Source organism: Lethenteron reissneri, chromosome 23, assembly GCF_015708825.2.
Source record: "Lethenteron reissneri isolate LAM-NWPU_2019-01 chromosome 23, ASM1570882v1, whole genome shotgun sequence".
NCBI classification, from domain to species: domain Eukaryota; kingdom Metazoa; phylum Chordata; class Hyperoartia; order Petromyzontiformes; family Petromyzontidae; genus Lethenteron; species Lethenteron reissneri.
This window is the reverse complement of record NC_083801.1, coordinates 14,601,298-14,622,788: the sequence shown is the minus strand read 5'-3', so window position 1 is coordinate 14,622,788 and position 21,491 is coordinate 14,601,298. Positions and strand designations below refer to the sequence as shown.

General features: G+C 49.8%; 1 protein-coding gene across 1 annotated transcript in view; it reads right to left on the bottom strand.

Annotated features, from left to right (window-relative positions):
• LOC133346058 (kinesin heavy chain-like) overlaps positions 1-21,491 on the bottom strand; it is a 31,911-nt gene that overhangs the window by 7,151 nt on the left and 3,269 nt on the right. Inside the window, exons 3-18 of the mRNA XM_061557353.1 lie at positions 14,681-14,768; positions 14,045-14,118; positions 11,846-12,022; positions 11,338-11,386; positions 10,507-10,562; positions 9,731-9,818; positions 9,072-9,196; positions 6,983-7,087; positions 6,599-6,747; positions 5,855-6,003; positions 4,901-5,073; positions 4,517-4,585; positions 3,248-3,454; positions 2,465-2,608; positions 1,834-2,025; positions 879-996 (exon numbers count right to left, since the gene is read on the bottom strand). Coding sequence (XP_061413337.1) covers positions 879-996; positions 1,834-2,025; positions 2,465-2,608; positions 3,248-3,454; positions 4,517-4,585; positions 4,901-5,073; positions 5,855-6,003; positions 6,599-6,747; positions 6,983-7,087; positions 9,072-9,196; positions 9,731-9,818; positions 10,507-10,562; positions 11,338-11,386; positions 11,846-12,022; positions 14,045-14,118; positions 14,681-14,768 — 1,963 coding nt within the window. The remainder of the gene's footprint in view (positions 1-878; positions 997-1,833; positions 2,026-2,464; positions 2,609-3,247; positions 3,455-4,516; positions 4,586-4,900; positions 5,074-5,854; positions 6,004-6,598; positions 6,748-6,982; positions 7,088-9,071; positions 9,197-9,730; positions 9,819-10,506; positions 10,563-11,337; positions 11,387-11,845; positions 12,023-14,044; positions 14,119-14,680; positions 14,769-21,491) is intronic.

The window sequence follows — 21,491 nt, the reverse complement described above, 5'->3', positions numbered from 1 at the left end:
GCAATACAAAAACATCGGCGGAGAGTGAGCAGCAGCAGCAGTCTGGTGCAGTGTTGGTTGCAGCTGGAGTGGTGGTGGCTGAGTGGGGTGATCGGGAGGTTAAGTAGCTGCGTGGTTCTCCGGATTCCCCCCATGGCTAAAACACAGATGGTAATTGGTTTTGGGCAAACGTCGACTTGAAAAAAAGCATTGGGACTAAATGTTAACTAACTCGGCAGGTATACAGGAGGTCGTGGATTCGACCGCCACTCTGACGCATGTATATTTGGAGTTTGTTCTGCCCGTGGTCCCGTAGATTCTTCTCTGGGTCCTCCGGGTTTTCCCTCCTCGTTTAGAATCAACGTGGGTTTATTTGGCTGCTATAAATTTCCGCGTGATAAGCCACTTCGTTGAGCTATAATTTGTGGCCAGGTCGCTTCTGAAAAAAGCGATATAGCTGGTAAAATAAAAATAGTTTAGTTTAATAGTTGAAGTTTCCTGGATTAATCATTATTTATTATTGTGAGTCAGGGCCTCTACTCAGGTCACACTTGATAAGGAAATTCCTCCTGGGCCCTCGAGTTCTCAAATGGAGAAACAAAATTAACTTGACCTTTACTACGCGTATGTGTGTATACGTGCTTTGCTACGAACCTGGCAACCCGAATTCAATTCCCCCACGTGGCCAACAATAGTGACGAATATTTTAACATGTCCTCGCCCTCCCCTAAGTCGACTCAGCCTTAAACGAGTACCCGGTGCGATGTGTAAACAACAGCACTCGGGAGACGAAGGCACCTATGGTGCGGTTTCGGCCTTCGCCGGTGCTCGCGAACGACACTTGCCCCAACAGCCTGCTAATGCTGTGCACGTGCGCGCGTGTGCGGGGCTGGTGCCACCTTGCGTGCGCAGCCGCACGAGCTCCTGCTGCAGCTGCTCGCACGTCTCCTCGAGTGCGTGCTTCTTCTGCTCCTCGACGCGCGCCACCTCCGTCAACGAACCCACGGTCGCCTCCAGCTGAGATGGGAGCACGCCAACCGTCATCAGCATCATCATCATCAGCATCATCATCAGCCACCAACGTCGTCAACATCGTTATTGTTCATCGTCAATCATTGTCATCATCGGTGAACATTTTTGTCATCGCCGTCGTAAATCAATGAGCAACCTCAATCGGACCATCATATTACACCGCCAATCAGTCATCGTCATCATTATCATCGTGACATGTGCCACTTAACTTCCACCAATAGCTTCATCAGCGTCAGTATCGTCGTCAGTCATTGTTATCATCACCACCATCATTGCTTAATAATACCAAAAGCTTTTATCATCATCATCATCATCATCACCATCGTCATCTTCTTCAACAGCAGCATCATTAACAATTACCAATCGCTGCTGGGGTCATCATTAATATTAGTCATCGTTATGAATCGTTATTTCACCAAGACTGGCTAATTAAGCGCCCTGTTCGCCAGGATAGGATGATGCTGGGATGACGGTGGGTGCCAGGATGACGTGGATGATGATCGGTGACAAGATGACAGGATAAATGGATGACACCGAGATGATGATGATGATGGGAAGACCACGGGTGCCAGGATGACGGGATGATGATCGGTGACAAGATGACAGGATGAAAGGATGACACCGGGATGACACCGGGATGATGATGATGGGAAGACCACGGGTGCCAGGATGACGGGATGATGATAGGTGACAAGATGACAGGATGAAGGGATGACTCCGGGATGACACCGGGATGATGATGATGATTAGATGGGAAGACCACGGGTGCCAGACTGATGGGATGACGCCAGCATGAGGACAGGTGCCGGGTGCCCGGTTCACCTGCGCCACGAGCAGGCGGCACGTGCTGAGCTCGCGCTCAGTCTCCGCCTGGTGCCGCTTGCGCTCGCGCTGATCCTCCCCGAGCTGCAGGCAGTGCCGGGCCAGAGCCTTCACCTCGGACTTGACGCGCGTCGCTCCCAGGTGAGCCAGACACAGCTCCTCCTCGCCCCCGAATCCCACCGCACTCACCCACTGCACAGACACGTGACGGGGTGGGGGGCGGGGATGGAAGAGAGAATGAATGGGAGAGATCTGATGATAGGTGGAAGAGGAGTGTACATTCACGGGTGTGTGCTTGTACACACGTGTATTTATATACTGTACAGGTGCGTGTGTGTGAAGATGTGCGGAGCGGTAGTGGAGTGGTTAGCACTACGAACTGGGTGGCTCGTGGTCATTGCCAGTGATGATTATCTCGACCGGTCCTTGGGCCTTAAATGAGTACCGAGTGCAATGTGAAACATTACCACTAGTGAGACAAAGGTAGCCGGGCGTGGCGCTGGTCATCTACCCCTTCATGTGTCATATCGGCCTTCATAGGTGCTCGCTAGCAGAATAGTCTGTTGAGGTTATACAGAGGATACGTTGTTCTTGTCGCCGTGGGAGAGTGCACACGCACGCACGCACGCACCGGGCTCTCCTTGCCCCCCGCGGAGCTCGTGATCTCGCTGAGCTCACGCAGGAGCTCCAGGGTGGAGTCGGCCATGCGGCGACGCTCCTGAGACACGAGCTCCTGCTGGCTCAAGATCTCTCCCTCCGCCAGCGCCAGGGAGTCCTGCAGGGCACACCGCGCGGACACATCATGTAGACACCACGTACGTACACACCATGTCCATACAATGTACATATCATGTACATGCAGACCATGTACATACACACCATGTACACAGCATGCACATACACCAGAGGTCGCAACCGGGTACCCGATACCCGGCTACCCGTACCCGGCCGGGTACGGGTACGGGTACCCGTTTGCGACCCTGGTGCGGCCGGGTACGGGTACGGGTAGGCCGTGAGTCACTGGTGAGTAACTGTTTGTCACTCATTTCCCAACGTCTTGTCTCTTCTCACAATTCAAGTTCCTAAAATCAATCCCACCCGCGCCTGCAACATAGCTTCATCCCCGAGGTCGCAATCAGGTACCCAATACCCGTACCCTACCCGTATCCGGCCGGGTACGGGTAGGGTACAGGTACGGCTGGGTACGGGTACGGGTACCCGTTTGCGACCCTGGTGCGGCCGGGTACGGGTACGGGTAAGGAATCAAAACCCGTTTGCGACCTCTGACATACACACCCCACTCACACCATGCGCACACCGTGTACATCGCTCACTATACTCCAACTGCTCCCCTTCCCCTGCTCTCCCCGTAGCCACCACCACCACCCTCCCCCTGCCCCCCGCCCCCCCTCACGGTTTTGCGCTGGAGCTCTGCGTGGAGCGTCTGGCTCTCGCGGCCGCGCTGATCCAGCTCGGCGCTCTTTGCGTCGTACGCGGCCGCGAGCTCGTCCATGGAGCGCAGCACTTCGGCCATCTCGTCCCGCGACTCGCGCCCGTCGGCCTGCAGCCGCGACAACTCGGCCTGCTGCCGCTCCGCTTCGCGGCGCGAGCACGCCAGCAGCTGGGGGGGGGGGGTAGCGAGGAAGAAAAATCACGCGGATGCATGGATTCTGAAACAAAATTTCGATTTAAAGCTTTCGTGACTGCAGGGATTCATCTTCTTGGTTCTTTCGGTAAAGTCACGTAGAAGGGAAGTAATAAAATAATAAAAATAAAACATAATAAAATAATTCTCACGACGTTTCGGCCACAACGCAAGCAGCCGTCCTCAGGTGAAGACCAGGTCTGTCGGGGAGACAGCGTCTGAATGTCTCCCCGACAGACCTGGTCTCCACCTGAGGACGGCTGCTTGCGTTGTGGCCGAAACGTCGTGAGAATTATTTTATTATGTTTTATTTTTATTATTTTATTACTTCCCTTCTACGTGACTTTACCGAAAGAACCAAGAATACTTTACAACTTGCGCTTGTCCTAATTACAGTGCCCGGAGGATCCAGCTGATCATCATCTTAGTTTTGGGGGGGCTCAACGGTGGTGATGTATGGATGAGCAGAGTGACCTTGGGAGGGCCAAAGGGACAATTGGTGGTAGAGGGCCCCCCCCGGCCACCGGCCCTGACTGGCGATGATAACGATAATAGCGACGTGCGCTTCTAGCCGCGTTACGAGAAGACGTAACGCGGCGCATGACCTGCGTCTGTGTGTGTGCGTGTCTATGTCGCGGCGTGTGTGTTTGTCCATGTAGAGTTGTGTGACATTCGCCAGATGATGTCACGTAGAACTACTTCTCGAGGCGCCATCAGGACAGAAGAGCAAGCGAACAAAGCCTGAGCTGCTCTGGTGAAAAGGCCAAAGCGAATTATTTTAGCGCTTGTTTTCAGATCCAAGTTTTGGGTTATCCTTAGATCAATGTGCTCGGTTTAATGCAGGATAAGTCCCTCAAAGCAACACAACTCAACGCAAAACTTCCGTTCGTATTGAATAATCTTCATGAGAGCTATCATGCCCCCTCGTCGCAAACAGACATATGGAGAGTTAACGCATTGACACTTTCACCCTTGGTTGGAAAGGATTAAAAACATTTAAATATCTCGAAATTAGCAACGAGTAAATGAGGCCCTCACCTCGTCCTGATCCAGCATCTGCTTGTTGAGGCGCTCCACCAGCTGGGCCTGTTGATTGTACTCCTCCTCCTGTGGCACACACGCACGTGCGCACCCGCCAGCCACCTCGTCACCCTCATCAACGTTCTCACCTTCAGCATCGCCACACCCGTCAATCAGGCTCGTGTGTGTGCATGGTGTGGTAGACCCGTATGTGTCGTGGTGGATGTGTTGACCTGCGGTGGATGTGGTGCATGGAGTGGATGTGCGGTGAAAGTTTTTTGGACATGCCGTAAAAATCATAGACACGCGGCGGACGTTATGGACATGAGGTGGGCATCTGTATGACCCGGTGGACGCCCGGTGGATGCGTGGTGGACGCGTGGTGGATGCGTGGTGAGCGACCTTATTGTCGAGGTTCTGGTAGAGCTTGCGGATCTGCTCCTCGTACGCCTGCCTCAAGGCCTCGGTTAGACCGCTGTCACCGGGGGTCACGACCCCGGATTCGGAGGTTGAGGTGCCCAGGCCCCCCGCCTCACCCCTCACGTGACACCAGTCGCACTCCGCCACCTTCTCACCTGCACGGCACACCCACCGGCGCTCTCATCGCCGCCACTCGCATCGCTCCCGAAACATGTGAAGGCGTGAAGGTCAAGGGGCAGCCGTTACAATTAATCGCTCGCGCTGCAGACGGCAGAAGGGCCGCCGCTAGACCGCTAGAACGAGCTCACGCGAGCTAACATCAGCCCACGTGAGCCCACGTGAGCCCACCCCCTCGGGGCTACTCTGCCACCATGGCGGGAAGATCAAATAACCGGGGTGACCCATTTTGTTCCTTAATACTGCTGGGTGGACAGAGGCGTTGATTGCAAAACTTGCGCCATTATTTAAACTGCATCCCCAGGAGATGGAATCGAACTGGCGACCTCTGGATTGCAAGTCCAGTGTGCGAACCATGACACCACTGTGGCAACATCTATACTTAATAGGCTAGACTAAGTAGCTCAGTGGCTTGGTGCCTGGGGTGAGATTTGGATTCATAATGTCAGAGACAATGAGTTCACACCGCTGAGATCCTGGGTTCAAATTTGGGTTGCAGCCACTTGAGATCAAACTGGATTATCAAGTGCACTGAGATGATGGTCTTAGCCCACCTGTAAATAACCATTAGTGCGTTTCATGGATAACTGCTACTATTATCTTTGCACGTATGTGCACAGACCTTTAGCAAATCCACTGCTGGATGAGCCCCCCCCCCACCGCCATATGTGCATCATGCCCAAAACAACTATAGGGGTGGTTTGAGCAGAATTAAATGTGTACAGCCTTGGACATAGGAACATTGAATTTCCATCTGACCTGCCCTCCAGCGTTCCAGCTCAGCCTCGGCCCTCTGCAGGTGAGCCCACAGAGACTTCCTCCGCCGCCGCTCCTTCTCAAAGCGTTCCCGCCACTCCTCGCCGGTCAACTCCACGTTCACGCACGCCGTGTTCTTGATTGTCTTAGCCCTGGGTGGCGGGGCAGCGCGGTGGGAGGAGGGGGAGAGAGGGCATTGGTAAAGGAGAAGCAAATGCAGTGGGGGAGCAGAGGTGGGTCAGGAGGTGCGGGGAAGCAAGGGATGAGGAAGCATGCGATGCTTTTTTACTCTGAGTTCTTTCGGCAAAGTCACGTAGGTAAAAAAATGAAATTAAAATTAATAAAAATAAAACAATAAAAGCACGACGTTTCGGAGGCAACACAAGCTTCTGTCTTCGGGTGAAGCTGATATTTTGCTGTGACAGTTTCACCCGAAGACGGAAGCTTGTGTTGCCTCCGGAACGTCGTGATTTTATTGTTTTATTTTTATTAATTTTAATTTCATTTTTTTACCTACGTGACTTTACCGAAAGAACTAAGAGTACGAATCCTTGCAGTCACGAAAGCTTCAAATCTAGAATGCGATGCTTTTATTTTACTGCTCCGTCCCAAAGAATGCCGTGGTGTAAACATCCCATGAGAAACCTGTCTGCCTGTCGATTGTCTGGAGACCCCCATCAGAGGCTGGCATTTCTGTCTGGCGACCAGTCTCTGTCTGTCGTGTACAAACCCCATCGCTACGCTCACCTCTGTCCGAAGAAGAGTGTGGACTTGGTCTCGGCTTCATTGTATGAGGAAGGCGAGCAGCAGATGACAATGATGGTCCGACAGTTACCTCCCAGCGAGTCCTTGAGTATGCGCGTCATCTTGCTGTCGCGGTACGGGATATGAGACTTCTGCTCGCGTTGGCGAGATGAGTGAGAGAGACGGGTGACAAGGGAGACACGGAAGACACGAGAGACGTGTGCGGGACACGCATGAGACACAGAACGTCCATTGGGGACACACGGCACAGGCAGGTCAGGAGATACATGGGGCATGTGGGGTGTTTGGGACACACAATCGACACTCAAGACACGTAAGCCATCATCTCCAAGAACAATCATCATCATCGTCGTCACGGTCTCTTACATTTCCCTCCGCCAGTGATGAGATGACGTTGCCCAGCGCGGACAGAGAGCGGTTGATGTTCTTAGCCTCATCCAAAACCGCTCCCTCTGCCAAGGTTTTAGACACCTACACACACGCAGACACACAACAAAGACAAAGATCCCCCGTATAGCCTTAATAGACTGAAGGGGCAAGTGCTGTTAGCAAGTATCTATGAAAGTCAGCAGGGCACACGAGGAGGGGGTAGGTGGCCAGCACCACGCCCGGCCGCCTTTATCTCCCGAGTGGTGATATTTACACGCTGCACCAGGTACTCATTTGAGGCTGAGTTAACCTAAGGGAACCAGTTCAGACTATCGTCACTGGTGTTAGCCGGGTTCGTAGTGAAGTGCGCTAACCCTTACACTACCGCTCCCAACCGCAGACACGTGTGTAGTGTCGGACAGACGTATGCACACACCGCCTGTGTTCACTTACCTGCAGTTGCGGCCAGGGGTCTGTAGGGGGTGCCAGCCTGTACATGGGGATAGAGAGAGAGAGCCGGGGCATAGAGAGGCCGAGTTCCTTCTAGATTTGAAGCTTTCGTGACTGCAAGGATTCATACTCTTAGTTCTTTCGGTAAAGTCACGTAGGTAAAAAATGAAATTAAAATTAATAAAAAATAAAACAATAAAATCACGACGTTTCGGAGGCAACACAAGTCTCCGTCATCAGGTGGGACCGTCACAGCCAGATTATCACTTGATGCAGCTAATCTGGCTGTGACGGTCCCACCTGATGACGGAGACTTGTGTTGCCTCCGAAACGTCGTGATTTTATTGTTTTATTTTTATTAATTTTAATTTCATTTTTTACCTACGTGACTTTACCGAAAGAACTAGGCCGAGTTCCCTCCCCGACCCCAGGTGAGGGGTTGGGGGGGGGCTTTCCAGGGCTCCCTGGAAGGGTCCAGAAAGGGGGCGGTACCGGGGGCGGAGAGTCTCCGGGATGTGTATAAAAGGCGGCTCTCAGGACGGCTCGGGGCAGTGCTACGAAGACGAAGACCAGCGAGGCTAGGACCCTGGGACCCTGGGACCCCGGGACCCGACGTCCTTGTAAAGGACGGGACCGAGCGTGGACCAGTGGTCAGGACCCGCACCTTGGCTGGGTCGGGTTAGTCTAGCCTCCCCTAGGTCACCCTTAGCCAGAGGGCTCTAAGTAACCCCAAGTAATAGGGCACGTTAGCCCGGAGGCTGTACCTCCCTAGAGAGTGGGGTAAGGGTTGTGGTGTTATCTTGTTATAAATAAAAGTGTTGCCTCTGGAACCCACTACACATGCACACACGATAGCAGCAGTTGGTGCCACAGTTGTAGCCTTCAATTCGCCGTCGTTGGAATGACTTGATTGGAACACTCCTGAGAGTAACTTTTAAATATACTTTGGAATATAAATGAGAATTCCAACTTGTCTAAACACTACCTAGGTGTGTAGCTACGTGATAAGAGCCGTTTGCTTTTTGGCTGCTCTGGGTTAGAATGTAATTGAACCGACACTGAACTGAAGCCGGCAAAGGACAGACAGAGATGGGTCGAGTTCATACGGCCTCATCATGGCCATCGACTAGAGAAAGGGCTAACTTGTCCACTAAGTGGATTTATGGATGAAAAATTGTAATCAAGTAATGTCTGTGTGGCGGATTACTCAGGACTCTCTAAATAAGATGGCTGCCCCCACATCTTGCCTCTCAAAGGCGGGAAATCCCCTACAAGCCACGCCCAGTGTGCCTCAGGTGATGATGTCACCAAGCCCCGCCCATCACCTCCCATCCAGCGACACGAATGGGAAGAGGTGAATTATTTTTTCCCATAAGTACGTGCAGCGTCATCTGAGAGGTTGATTAACCAAACCGATAACCAGTAGAATAATGGAGCACTTAGTTCATTGAAAGCTCAAACATATTCGTCAATAAGGCTGCCATAAAGAAGAAAAAATATATATACAATCCGCAACGTTTCAGGCAATGGCCCTTCTCCATAACAGAAGGCTTGGTTAGTCCCAGCTCTACGCTTGAGCCGACGGCAGGGAAATGAATCATAAGCGTTAGCGTAAGGGTCGGGGTCCGGGTCGCACCTTCTCGCTGCCGGCCAGGTCGACGAGGTAGAGCTTCCCGCTCAGGATGTGCATCGTCTCCACGTGCTGCTGCTTCACGTGCAGCAGCAGGATGCTGTGGCTGCGCGAGCTGTGCTCATTCATGTCTGAAACGCACCGCGTTTGCGGGGTTAACACCGGAACGCTGATGGGCAAGGAACAATCTCATCTCCATCCGAAGACATTTTCACATCCATGGACGTTTCCGACAGCCAATCCAGACCCCTTTAATTCCTGCCAGTCCACGCGCCCGTTTCCTTAGGTTAACTGCCCAAGGAGGCCTTGATGGTGAACGTGTTTACCAATTATCGGGCATGCGCATCGTCTTCTTCGTTCTTTCGGTAAAGTCACGTAGAATGGAAATAATAAAAAAATAAAAATAAAACAATACTTTACCGAAAGAAACAAGAAGATGAATCCCTGCAGTCACGAAAGCTTTAAATCGAAATTTCATGCGCATCGTTTAACGACTTTATTTGTTTAGGTAGCCCCGGTTAAACGTTTAGCGGCGGACCGGGAGGAAGATCGTGGGGAGGATTTGCGGGGAGCGGGGAAACCCGCGCTGTGATGGGGGGGGGGGGTCCGTGTAGGAATCAGTCGAGGGCGCCGGGCCGCCGTGAGCTCCCGAGGGGGACACTCACTCGTCACGGCCACGTGGCGGTTAGCTTTGCCCTTGTGAATGATTTCCAGAACCTCCTCCGGGCTCGAAACAAACAGCTCCGTGCAGCCCTGTGTGGGTCGTCATCAGCATCATTATAATTATCATCATCATCATCATCATTGTTTACAACAAAAATCGTCGTACTTCATTTATCAGCATTAATATAGCCGTCATCCTCGTTTTATACAACAGCAACAACAATCATTTTCTTTCATAGCAACAATAAATTTTCACAATCACCATTTACCACAACAATCATCATCTACAGGCAACGAGAATGCCAATAATCGCGGTCAAAATTATCTACAACAATAATAATTTTCATCATCATTATCACCAGCAAAGTTTGCCATCCTCTACAAATATAACAGCAGTCACCACTGTCACAACAAATGCCGCCATCACCATAAGCCGTCTGTGAACGCATGAAATTTGCGCATGAGGTGCTTTTTGAGTCCTCAAAAAGCACCAACTCCAAGAGGAATTGGCCAAGCAATTGCCAGGAGGCAGGGCCCATCTGATGAATTTGTATCGTCAGTGAAGAGCGACTATGCGAGATTCAGCTCTAAGGGGTGAAGCCAATCGATTGCTTTGCCTGAGTATTGGCGAGCTGGTGAATTTTGGGTGGAGGCTAACGCGACCTTCCCACGGCCCACTCCTGTTGCGCGGAAAACCACAACGAACGTCATCGAAACGGCGACCGAACGTCGATCAACGAGCTCCCAGACACGAGTGGTGAGACTCCCATCCACCCACCTTGACATACGGCGCCCCATGCTTGTCTTCGTGCACAGACAGGTTCCCCTTGGTCACTGCAACGAGTCACGCGACGGGAGACGGGTGAGCGAGTTACGTGGCTAAGCGAGAGGTGAGCAAGGCTTGCGATGCATGACCCTCCTGAAAACATGTCTTGAGACTCAGGCTTTCCCACGTAAAACGACTGTCAATATTATTATTACGTATACTCGTAGGGTGCCCGTTGCTCTGAAATGGAAAATAATAAACAGCTGTCATCTCCATGCTCTTCTCCGAATCCTGTGCTCAGTGAACTAAAAGTAACGTGGTGTTTTGCATAATAGAATGCCAAGATAAAAAGTATCGTGAGAGTTTTTTTTTATATTGTCTGGGATTTAAAAGAATATTCTGGCAAAATAATGACATTAATAGGAGCACAAATTTAAATGCTAGGTACGTTTTTAAATATATCGTGTCAGTCTTACGGATGTGTTACTCCGACCTCTTCGGTGTCACGATCTATGATGGCTTCTGAACTTATTTTGTCGTTTCAATTCAATTCAATGTTGTTCTACGGGGAATCGCGTTTAGCTGGTTGCCCAGATAGTTTTGGTGCCAATAGCCCGCAGCCACCAACAACAGAGTTATTGTTGGGGGTGCACAGGAGGCCAGCCAGCAGCCAGCCAGGAAACTCGAGGCATAGATTATTTTAAATAGCAGCATGATTGCAAATGGGTCCACAAGCGTAACAGCATCTCGAGACACTAGACTCGTGCATTCAAATCAATTACACTCGTGCAATTAAAATCAATTGACCAGCGATTGAAAATGTATATTTATGAATCAGCTGACCGTCAATAAGATCTCGGACTTTCTCCATGTAGATTTCAAAGTACGACACCTGTGAGAATAAAACAACGCGGCACACATGAAGCAAACAAATCATCGTCAGCAGCATCAGTAGCAGCAGCATCAATCATAAATCTAGGACATGACTGGGTATGCACATTGAAAATATTCACGTTGTGTGGCTCCTCCGCAGAGGTGGAACATCGATAAAAAAAATGTGTTTGCTATTTTTTGTCGATTAAGTGAATTACATTGTCAATGCGGGAATCTGGTGTGTGCACGTGTCTGCACATTATGCACAACACCCACAAATACACAGGAGGAGCACAACACGAACACACATGCGCGCACGGGACACACACGTTCACACGGCACATGTGCACACTTGATGTAGGCGTTGATGTTGCCAGCTGGTGGCGATGTTAACGCTGGTGTAGATCCCGGTGGTGATGTCGATGCCGGTGTTAATGACGATGATGATGGTGATGAGGGTGGCGGTGAGTGTGCTCACCTTGAGGTGGAACTCCAGGTTGTGGTCCATGGCGTCGATGTGTGAGAAGACATCGTCCACGATGCGGGGAATGATTCCGGCCTCAGTCGCCTCCTCCTGTTGTTGCTGCTGTTGTTGCTGCTGTTGTTGCTGTTGTTGCTGTTGTTGCTGTTGTTGTTGCTGCTGCTGCTGCGCGCCCTGTTGTTGGGCGAGGGGTTGCCACAGATCGCACCGAGTTACATATTGAGCTCCACTGAGTCGCACCGACGAGTTGCATATTGATGTACACTGAGTCGCACCGACGAGTTGCGCTGAAGCGCGCGTACAGATGACCGAGTTGCAACGAGTCGCATTTAGTCGCACTTAATCGCACCAAACTTGCATCGAGTCGCTGAAGATGACACTCGAGTCGAACCCGAATTGCACTGAATCGCACATGGGGCGAGCGTGAGCGACTGTTGTGAAGTCTAACGACGGTGCTCTAAGAAGGGCCGGAGAGTTCTGTAATTGCGCATACTGTTTCATCGCTTTATTTTGGTGATTTCGAAAAGTTTACTGGTTTGGCCATGTTTGTTTGTTGTAGTACGGAGTAAGACTGATGGCCTTAATCTAAGTTGTCTTGTGGTTGTTGTTATTGTTTGACTTGCATCCCACTGGGATTTTTGCACACAGCGTTGGTGTACGGTGCTTTTTCTGCAATATTTTGCTGTCTTTTTTTGGATTTTCTGTTTGCACTTAGTCACATATTCACTTTAAGATTTTTTATTGTTCATGTTTTTGTTTTTTGTTTGTTGCAGTTGCACCCGATTCAAGAGCCGAATGGCTCACAGAGCTATACCTAATACATGAACTTGAACATACAGCAGCCGCGTGCCTGCTTACACTGGGGACATCCAAAACGGACAACTTTCGAGTTTGGATTCCCAGCAATTGCACGGTAAACACTTACACCAAGTAATTCGCCTTCCGTGGAGTGTGATGGGAAAACGCCGATGGATTAGCAAAGTCTCGCTTACCGGTGCCATGTAAGTGTACAGTGTACGGTGTGTGTGGTGGCTATGATGTTCGGTATAAGGGCGCAAAATAGGGGTAGGGGTGTTGGATCACGTAGAGATGGGTCACGCCGCAGTTATGAATCATGTGACATGTTCATTCGGGCTGTAACGATTCACTGTCCCAGGCAATTAGTATAATTGTCCCGATTTAGGGTGACGATTCAATCCAAGAATATGGTCGCATTTTGTCTAATTTTCACCGTCCTATTTGTATTCTTTCCCACATTTGTCTGTCTCCTTTGCCCGGGTTTATCGCCCCCCACTAACCTAAGCATAGCAATGATAGATACATTTCTTATTACTTTTGATAAATCGAAACACATCAATTTCAATCACCCACACGCGATTCGATGCCTTGTTTTTTACAGAAGAGTGGAGGCCAAACATCGACACGGCATTAGTCCACGGACGGATTAAATTCAGGGCTAAATTTCAAGCGCGCAGACCACTCGCTATGGTGTGTGGTCACAAGTCACTTAACACCTATTGAAGTCTTCCAGTAAAAATGTTAACGTTGGTTACACCCCAACTCCTGCCCAGAGCAGGTTCAAGCGAATGTTTGAACAGTTTTTTTTAATGGAAGCCACCTTCATTTTCAGGTTGGGCCAAATTCCAAACTTTTGAATCACCAATGGAGAAAGCCCGAGTCTCAAGTCCCCTTCTTCAGGAGGGTCCTGCTACGTTCGCATTTCAAGTGGGTGTGTCCGTCCCGGGTACACCACGTCCAGTATACAGCCTGCTACATTTCGATTTAAAGCTTTCGTGACCGCAGGGATTCATCTTCTTGGTTCTTTCGGTAAAGTCACACTGTCTCCCCGACAGACCTGGTCTTCACCTGAGGACGGCTGCTTGCGTTGTGGCCGAAACGTCGTGAGAATTATTTTATTATGTTTTATTTTTATTATTTTATTACTTCCCTTCTACGTGACTTTACCGAAAGAACCAAGAAGACGAACCTGCTACATTTGAATGTAGCAGGATCCTCAAAAGCTGGATCAACGTTGGCCAACGTTCGTCCAACGTGTTCCAAACACATCCCAACGTTGGCCCAACGTTGCACAGCATCACCGAGTACTAGCCAAGCCTTTAAAAAAAACAAGCCCTGTTTGGCTTTCAACAGGCCGCGAGATTGGTGACCGTGGTCGGGACGCCAGCACGCACCTACCTCCATTGTGTGGGTTTTCCCCGATGATGTCTGTCCGTACGCGAAGATTGTTCCATTGTAGCCCTGCAGCACGTCTTTGTGTAACACACACGGAGTGCACACACACACACACGTATACACAGAGTACATAATAATAATAATTTAAATTTGTAATGCCCCACACAGTATTCGCAGACAAGCTCGGTGGTGAGCCGGCGGTGGGGAGTTGCATCTCTTACTTTAAAGGACGCCAATTTTTTCGCACAGGACAGGTGAGAATTGGGTAAGGGAGAGTGAGGGCAGGTGTGCGACGGTTAGGGCAGGAGAGGACAAGCGAGGGCAGGTGAGGGCAGGTGAGAACAGGTGAGGGGAGTTGAGGTCAGGTGATGGGAGCGGAGGTCAGGTGAGGACAAGCGAGGGCAGGTGAGGGTAGGTGAGGACCTGGTGAGGGGAGGTAAAGATAGGTGAGGGCAGGTGTGGCTAGACGAGGACTGGGGAGGTGAGGACAGGTAAGGGGAGGTAAAGATAGGTGAGGGCAGGTGTGGGTAGACGAGGACCGGTGAGGACTGGGGAGGTGAGGACAGGTAAGCAATGGCGAGGGTGGTTGAGGAGAAGTAAGGATAGCTGAGGACCGCGGTGCAGGTGAGGGCGCCTCACCTTTCACGATCTGCCGTGCGCACTCTGCGTACACCTGCGCCTGTCCCGCCTCGGGAGGGAAGACGCGGTCGAACGCGAAGGCCTTGCCCTGCGCACAGCCCACACGTGTGTCACACGCGTGTCACACGCGACACGTGCTCAGGGGGCACATGACCACCGTGATGATGAGGGACGGTGAAGATGAGCGGTAGTCCGGCAAGCCGAGTTCGATTCCCGCTCATGGTCAAGAGCAGTGACGATTATCTGAACTGGTCCAAGGGCTTCCCCCGATGTCGACTCGGTCTCAAATGAGTACCTGGTGCGGTGTGTTAAATCATCGCCACTTGGGGAGGCAAAGGCAGCCGGGCGTGGTGCTGGCCACCGACCCCCTTGTGTGCTGTGCCGGCCTTCATAGGTGCTCGCTAACAGCATTTGCCCCAACAGTCTGTTAAGCCTATACGGGGGATCTTTGTCTTTGATGATGATGAGGATGGTGATGGTTGCTATTTCTATTGCTGATGATTAGTATGATGATTCATGTTGCTAACGATGATTGTTCACTCTCTCAAGCTCCGTGTATTCGAAGCCGTTCCGTCAGCAGTGTCTTGAGCGAGCCATAGCCGGGCTGCACTTTCATCTTTAATCGCCACCGTCCACATCGTAGTGAGAGAGTCGGCACCTGAGTTTGTCCGCGTCAGAGTGACTGGACGTGACTCTACAGAGTCTAAATTTAGCGCGCGTGTCAAGTTTGACTGTCACGCCTCCACCACGGACCCGAGTCACTCTGCAACAACAAAATCCGTGGCCAACGAAATAACGAAATAATGAACTGCTCGTTGTTCAAGAAGGTCCCCTGCATTGGGAATGCTGCTGCGGCGTAATAATAAGCACAATGGACTGTCAACAGAGAGCCTGCCGGCTAGATTCAATCTCGTGGCGTAACAGTTGAAATAATGGACACGTTTGTGTTTTGCTATAGCCGCCTCTGTCCGCCCAGCAGTGCGAACGGGTACGGCGCTGATCGTTGGTCGACCGGCGTTTGCCGGTCGTGGCTTGTTGCTGGGGTGAAGTGTGGCTACTCCCACCTCTTCCCAGACACGTGGCCAGCGAGGATGAGTAGGCCAATATACCTACTAGATGGGGCTGTCTTCCAGCAGCAGTGGCGGGGGGAAAGTGAATGCAGGGTTGCGCCTTTATCTTTACGAATTAGTACGGTGCGAAAAAAGTGTAACATACGATACATGAAATTGGTTTTTTACCCTTTTATCTGGCAACAAAACTGACACCTTTTTTTACGAGGAGTCATGTTTGCATAGACCACAATACCTGCAGTCATAATGCAAACAAAAAACATAACTCTGATAATGTATGCACTGTCCTTGAAGTTGATTGGTCCACACCTGAGACAGATTTCCTTAGAGCCTAGTCTCACATGGGTTGGACCAGATGACGCCAGAGTTATGTTCTTTTGTTTGTATTATGACTGCAGGTATTGCGGTCTATGCAAACATGACTCCTTGTAAAAAGGTGTCAGTTTTGTTGTCAGATAGAAGGGTAAAAAACCAATTATCATACGGTACATGCATTGACTACATTTGGGTTAATGGGCAATTCGTATTATTTTCAAATGAAGATTGGACCGAAACGCACACGAACGGACACAGCTCTCGTCCGTGGAGCTGCTCCACGCATTTCGGCTGTGCCTTGCGGGCTGTCGCTCCCAATACGCCAATGAGCAAGAGACAGCAAAAGGTACAGCAACGGTCAGGCGCGACGTTATGGCAATCAACTGACGTCGCTTCCATTGACGTGTTACAATGTATGGGGGGGGGGCACAATGATGTCATTGGAGCGTTGTAACTGAGCGCCCAACTGTTATACCCAGTAGACATGTCAACGTTGTATCAATGTTGACATGTGGTTGGAACCATTGAACCAACGTTGCCCCAACGTTCCACGATTACCGGGTACAGTATTCGCATTTTCCTTTACGGAGTGCGAGTTATCCCCTCGCTCACAGGGCGATATCATGCAAGTGTCTGTGGATGTCTCTGCACGGACGAGTCAGGAACCTACTCTCTGCACTGACATGTGTTGGCAACTTTGCAGCCGAAGTGTTTTATGAGTCTCGTAACATGGGCGATGTTATCTATGCTTGGCCCACCAACCCACAATGACAATGATGACTTTGACCATGCAGGTGATGGCCTTGATGATAATGATGATCGTTATCATCATGATAATGACCATGGGGAAAAAAACTAAACATGACCACGAAAACATGATGATGATGACCATTATGATGATGATCATGGGGTGATGACAATGATGATGAATGGAGCAAGGCCATAGCCATAGAGTCAACATTGGGGGGGACCAAATCTTCCAGGGGGTCTGGGGGTCCCCCCCCCCAGAAAAAAAATAATCTAAATTTGAAAACGAATTTCCAGCCATTTCCTGCCTAAATTTTTTAAAAATCACTAACACATAAGATGGATCTTCTTGGTTCTTTCGGTAAAGTCACGTAGAAGGGAAAGAACCAAGAAGATGAATCCCTGCAGTCACGAAAGTTTTAAATCGAAACATAAGATGGACTTTTAATTATTTTTTTACAATAATGTCTAATAGTGTATTGTATTACATTTCTCTGTTTTTTTCTTTTTTCCTTTTCTTGTTTCATTGTATGTAATGGCAGAGATTAGGGATTAATAAAGTACAACCATAACCACAATCATATAAACAGAAATCTATGCATTGTTATATGAAGACAAGTCCAGATATTGTGGCCAAGCTTTAGCAAATTGTTATTTTCATTTACATAGCATAGAAATGTTTGGTTTCAATATTGTTTATAGCAATATTTTGGGGAGGGGTGGGACATTTAGAGCATATTTGAATATTGGGGGAGATTGGGGGGGATGTCCCCACCCCCCCCCAATATATATTTATATATTTATAATTACGGCCTTGGAATGGAGAAGTCGCGACTGATTGGCGCTTCCCGGGCTGAACGTGGCTCTGTGAGCGCGTGTCGCAGGGAGTGACGATTGCACTTTGGCCGCTGCACGCCAAGGTGTGCGAGCGAGGCGGCACGTAGCTCGTGCCCTGTGTACACAAACACACACGCGACCACACACACGACCACACACACACATCGAACTCGCGGACACACGCGCACACACACATGCGCCAATAAAACACGCGCATATAAACACACGCGTGCGACGTACATACACATACGGTGCAAACCATAAAACGCATAGTAAAAACAAATACACACATTTACAGTGCCAAAGATGCCCCGTATAGCCATCGCATACTTGTCGGGGCAAGTACTGTTAGCGAGCACCTATTAAACGCGGCACAGTACACTCGGGGTTGGGCGGCCAGAAACCACGCCCGGACGCCTTTGTCTTCCCAGTGGCGATGTTCACACATCGCACCGGGTGCTCGTTTAAGGCTGAGTCGATCTAGCCGAAGTCCGGGACCGGTTCAAGATATTCGTCGTCACTGATGCTGCCTGGCCGCGAGCCGGCATCGAACTCGGGTTGCCGGGATTCGTAGCGCACAAGACAAAGAAAAAGATCCCCCGTATAGCCTTAACAGACTGTAGGGGCAAGTGCTGTTAGCGAGCACCTATGAAGGCCGGGACGGTACACGAGGGGGTGGGTGGCCAGCACCACGCCCGGCCGCCTTTGTCTCCCCAGTGCCGATGTTTACACACCGCACCAGGTACTCATTTGAGGCTGAGTCGACCCAGGGGAGGCCCAGGACCGGTTCAGATAATCGTCACCGAGTGTTGGCCGTGAGCGGGAATCGAACCCGGGTCGGCCGGGTTCGTAGCGCAGCGCGCTAACCGCTGCACCACCGCTCCCCACTACACCACGGGCACAGACGCGCGCGTGTGCGCTGATGGGCAGCTTGCTGACCACTCGCTTGTACCCTCGCCCACGGAGTTAAACTAGTGTGCAGCCTTCGTGGTTCTTTCGGTAAAGTCACGTAGAAGGGAAATAATAAAATAATAAAAATAAAACATAATACAATTATATATTGTTATTTTTATTAATTTATTATTTCCCTGCTAGGTGACTTTACCGAAAGAACCAAGAAGATGAATACCTGCAGTCACGAAAGCTTAAAATCGAAATTTAGTGTACAGCCGTTCCACTTACAGCCCCCCCGACCCCCCGTGCAATGAACAACAGTTCGTACGAGTTTCTCCCCGTGTGCTTCTTGTGTCTCTTCGTGTCCCGGTGTGCGCGTGCGTCATCACCACGCCCGCGTCTAAGCGGTAGCGCTAAGAACTCGGCGGCCCGAGTTTTGATTCCCTGCTCACGGTCAACCCCAGTGACGTTTCATCTGAATCGGTCCTGGGCCTCTCCTAGGTCGACTCGGCCTCAAATGAGTACCTGGTGCGATTTGTAAAGATCGCTACTAGGGACACAAAGGCGGCCGGGCGTGGAACCGGTTCTTGATCTTTGAAAGCGCGGTATTTGGAGGAGGCGAGGTTACCAATCGTCATCAGGTGGTTGTCCCACCTGATGTTGTGTTGCGATCGAAACGTCGTGATCTATTATTTCTCTGCCTACGTGACTTTACCGAAAGAACCAAAGAGTATGGATTCATGCACGGCCACGAAAGATTCAAATCAAGATGTTACCGGTTATCGTTTAACAACCCCAATAAGGGGATATTAGTAGTGTGTGTGCGGGGTTGATTTCATATCACGTTGCAAATCGCAAGCAGTATCCACATTTGAGTTTGGCCCTCCCTTAAGTCGACTCAGACTAAAGAGAGTTGCCTGGCGCGGATTTGCGGTCATAAACACGACTACAGATCGGGCTTTGGCCGTGTGTGGTGCTGGCCCACTCACAATAACCTTCAGTTATTAATCGGCGCTCGCTTAACAGAACTTTCTCTCGCTGCTCATAAAGCTAAAATGTGCTCTTTGAGCTCAAAGTAAAGCTGCACGTTTAACGGTATGCCGATATTCTTTATGCAAGTACGCGTTGCATACGACATTGCATATGAATATAGGAAACTCAACAATGTCGTCAATAACGCGGTAGCTCTTTCAAAGGTTAAACATACATCATATGTGACGCTGTGAGGAAAGGGCATTTTGCCCGAAGCGTTGCCTATAATAGACGTTTCCTTTGACGAATATATTGAAGCTGCTTTGCTTGTTACGCACCACTGCTAACGCAGTAGAGTCACCGGATAATCTATTTGATATGGACATAGAGATATCCGCGCGTCTCCTTGTCTTAATCCTCTACGAGAAGGGGGCTGTGTACTTTTTGGGTAATTTCTTCATGTAATTTCAGGGAGATTGGACATTTTTTACGGGGATTTTTTCCTTCCCGAAAATTTGATGGGCGAAAAGTGGCGAAAAAACACGGAGCACTTCAATTTGTTGTCATCATAACAACAACCAATGTGAGTGAATTACAGGCAACGATTAAAAAAAAAACCTAATATTGTAGGCCGCATAACACTTGGTGCTCGACATCAAAACGAGTAAAACAAAGGTTACGTAACAACGATTTCGTTCAATAAAACAAAATAACTGTTGGAGAGCCACTACTGGGACACAACTGGTAACAATTGAAAGTCTAAAAACTATTTACAAAGCGTAAACGGTTGTTACACTGAGATCGCACGCTGATTGGGTGGATGATGATACCTACAATAACTGATGATAATGATGGTGAACGAATAGGATGATGAAGATGACTTTGGATTAGTGCTGCATCTGAAGATGATACTGATGATGATGGGTGATATTGATGATGGGTTATTGTTAGTAGTATTACGCTTCTCTACCCAGAAAAGCGTCACAGAGCCCCGTGGCTCCTATTGGATGATGATGAGCATTGTGCCTTAACCCGTTTCACGACCAATATTTCATAATCAACAGAAATTGCATACATGTCTGTGCGCGTGTCTGTGACTGCATGCTTTGTTATTCCTTATCGCGCGAATTTCGAGGGCTCTATGTTTCTAATACCAGACCCGGGCTCGGTTATAGCAATCAGCAGAGCGCGAAGTGCACTCAATTCATTCACTGCTCATTCACTATTAATTATCCATTCATTCGATGTCACCTTCCGACTCGTTTACCATTCGTTCAGGGCTCAATCACAACTCATGAACCAGCCACCATAATCGAATCCTTTATCGATAACTTACCCATCGCTTATTCACCATTCGTCCACAAATTTTTCACTACAGTATTATACATAATATAGGTTGTTTGGGTTAGATCGCGTAAATATAAATGTGTCGTTAAAGCCGCCACCACCCGACAGCCAATTAATAAATGTTGTCACGTAAACAGAACATGCCAATTCGTTACTAGTACAGCACACCGGCGTGTTGGAGAGCAAATCCACAACATTTATGTGATCGAACCGAAAATACCTATATTGTGGATGATATTGGTCGCGAAAGCCTACGTGTTAAACGACAGTATTATATTTTACCACCACTTGTTCACCATTCACAAAAGCCTCATCCACGCTCAATCGCTCATTCACACTCGCCCACACGAATCCACACTCGTTCGCACATCCACGTTCATTTTACGCACCCGCTCGCGTGAATCCACCCCCACTCATTCATCGCCCACATTCATCCACATCCATCCTATATACTCATTCACTCACCCACAGTCATTCACGCACCCACTCACTCACACTCGCCCACGCTCAGTCACCCACCCACACTCATTCACGCACCCACTCACCCACACTCGCTCACGCTCATTCACTCACCCACACTCATTCACGCACCCACTCACTCACACTCGCCCATGCTCAGTCACTTACCC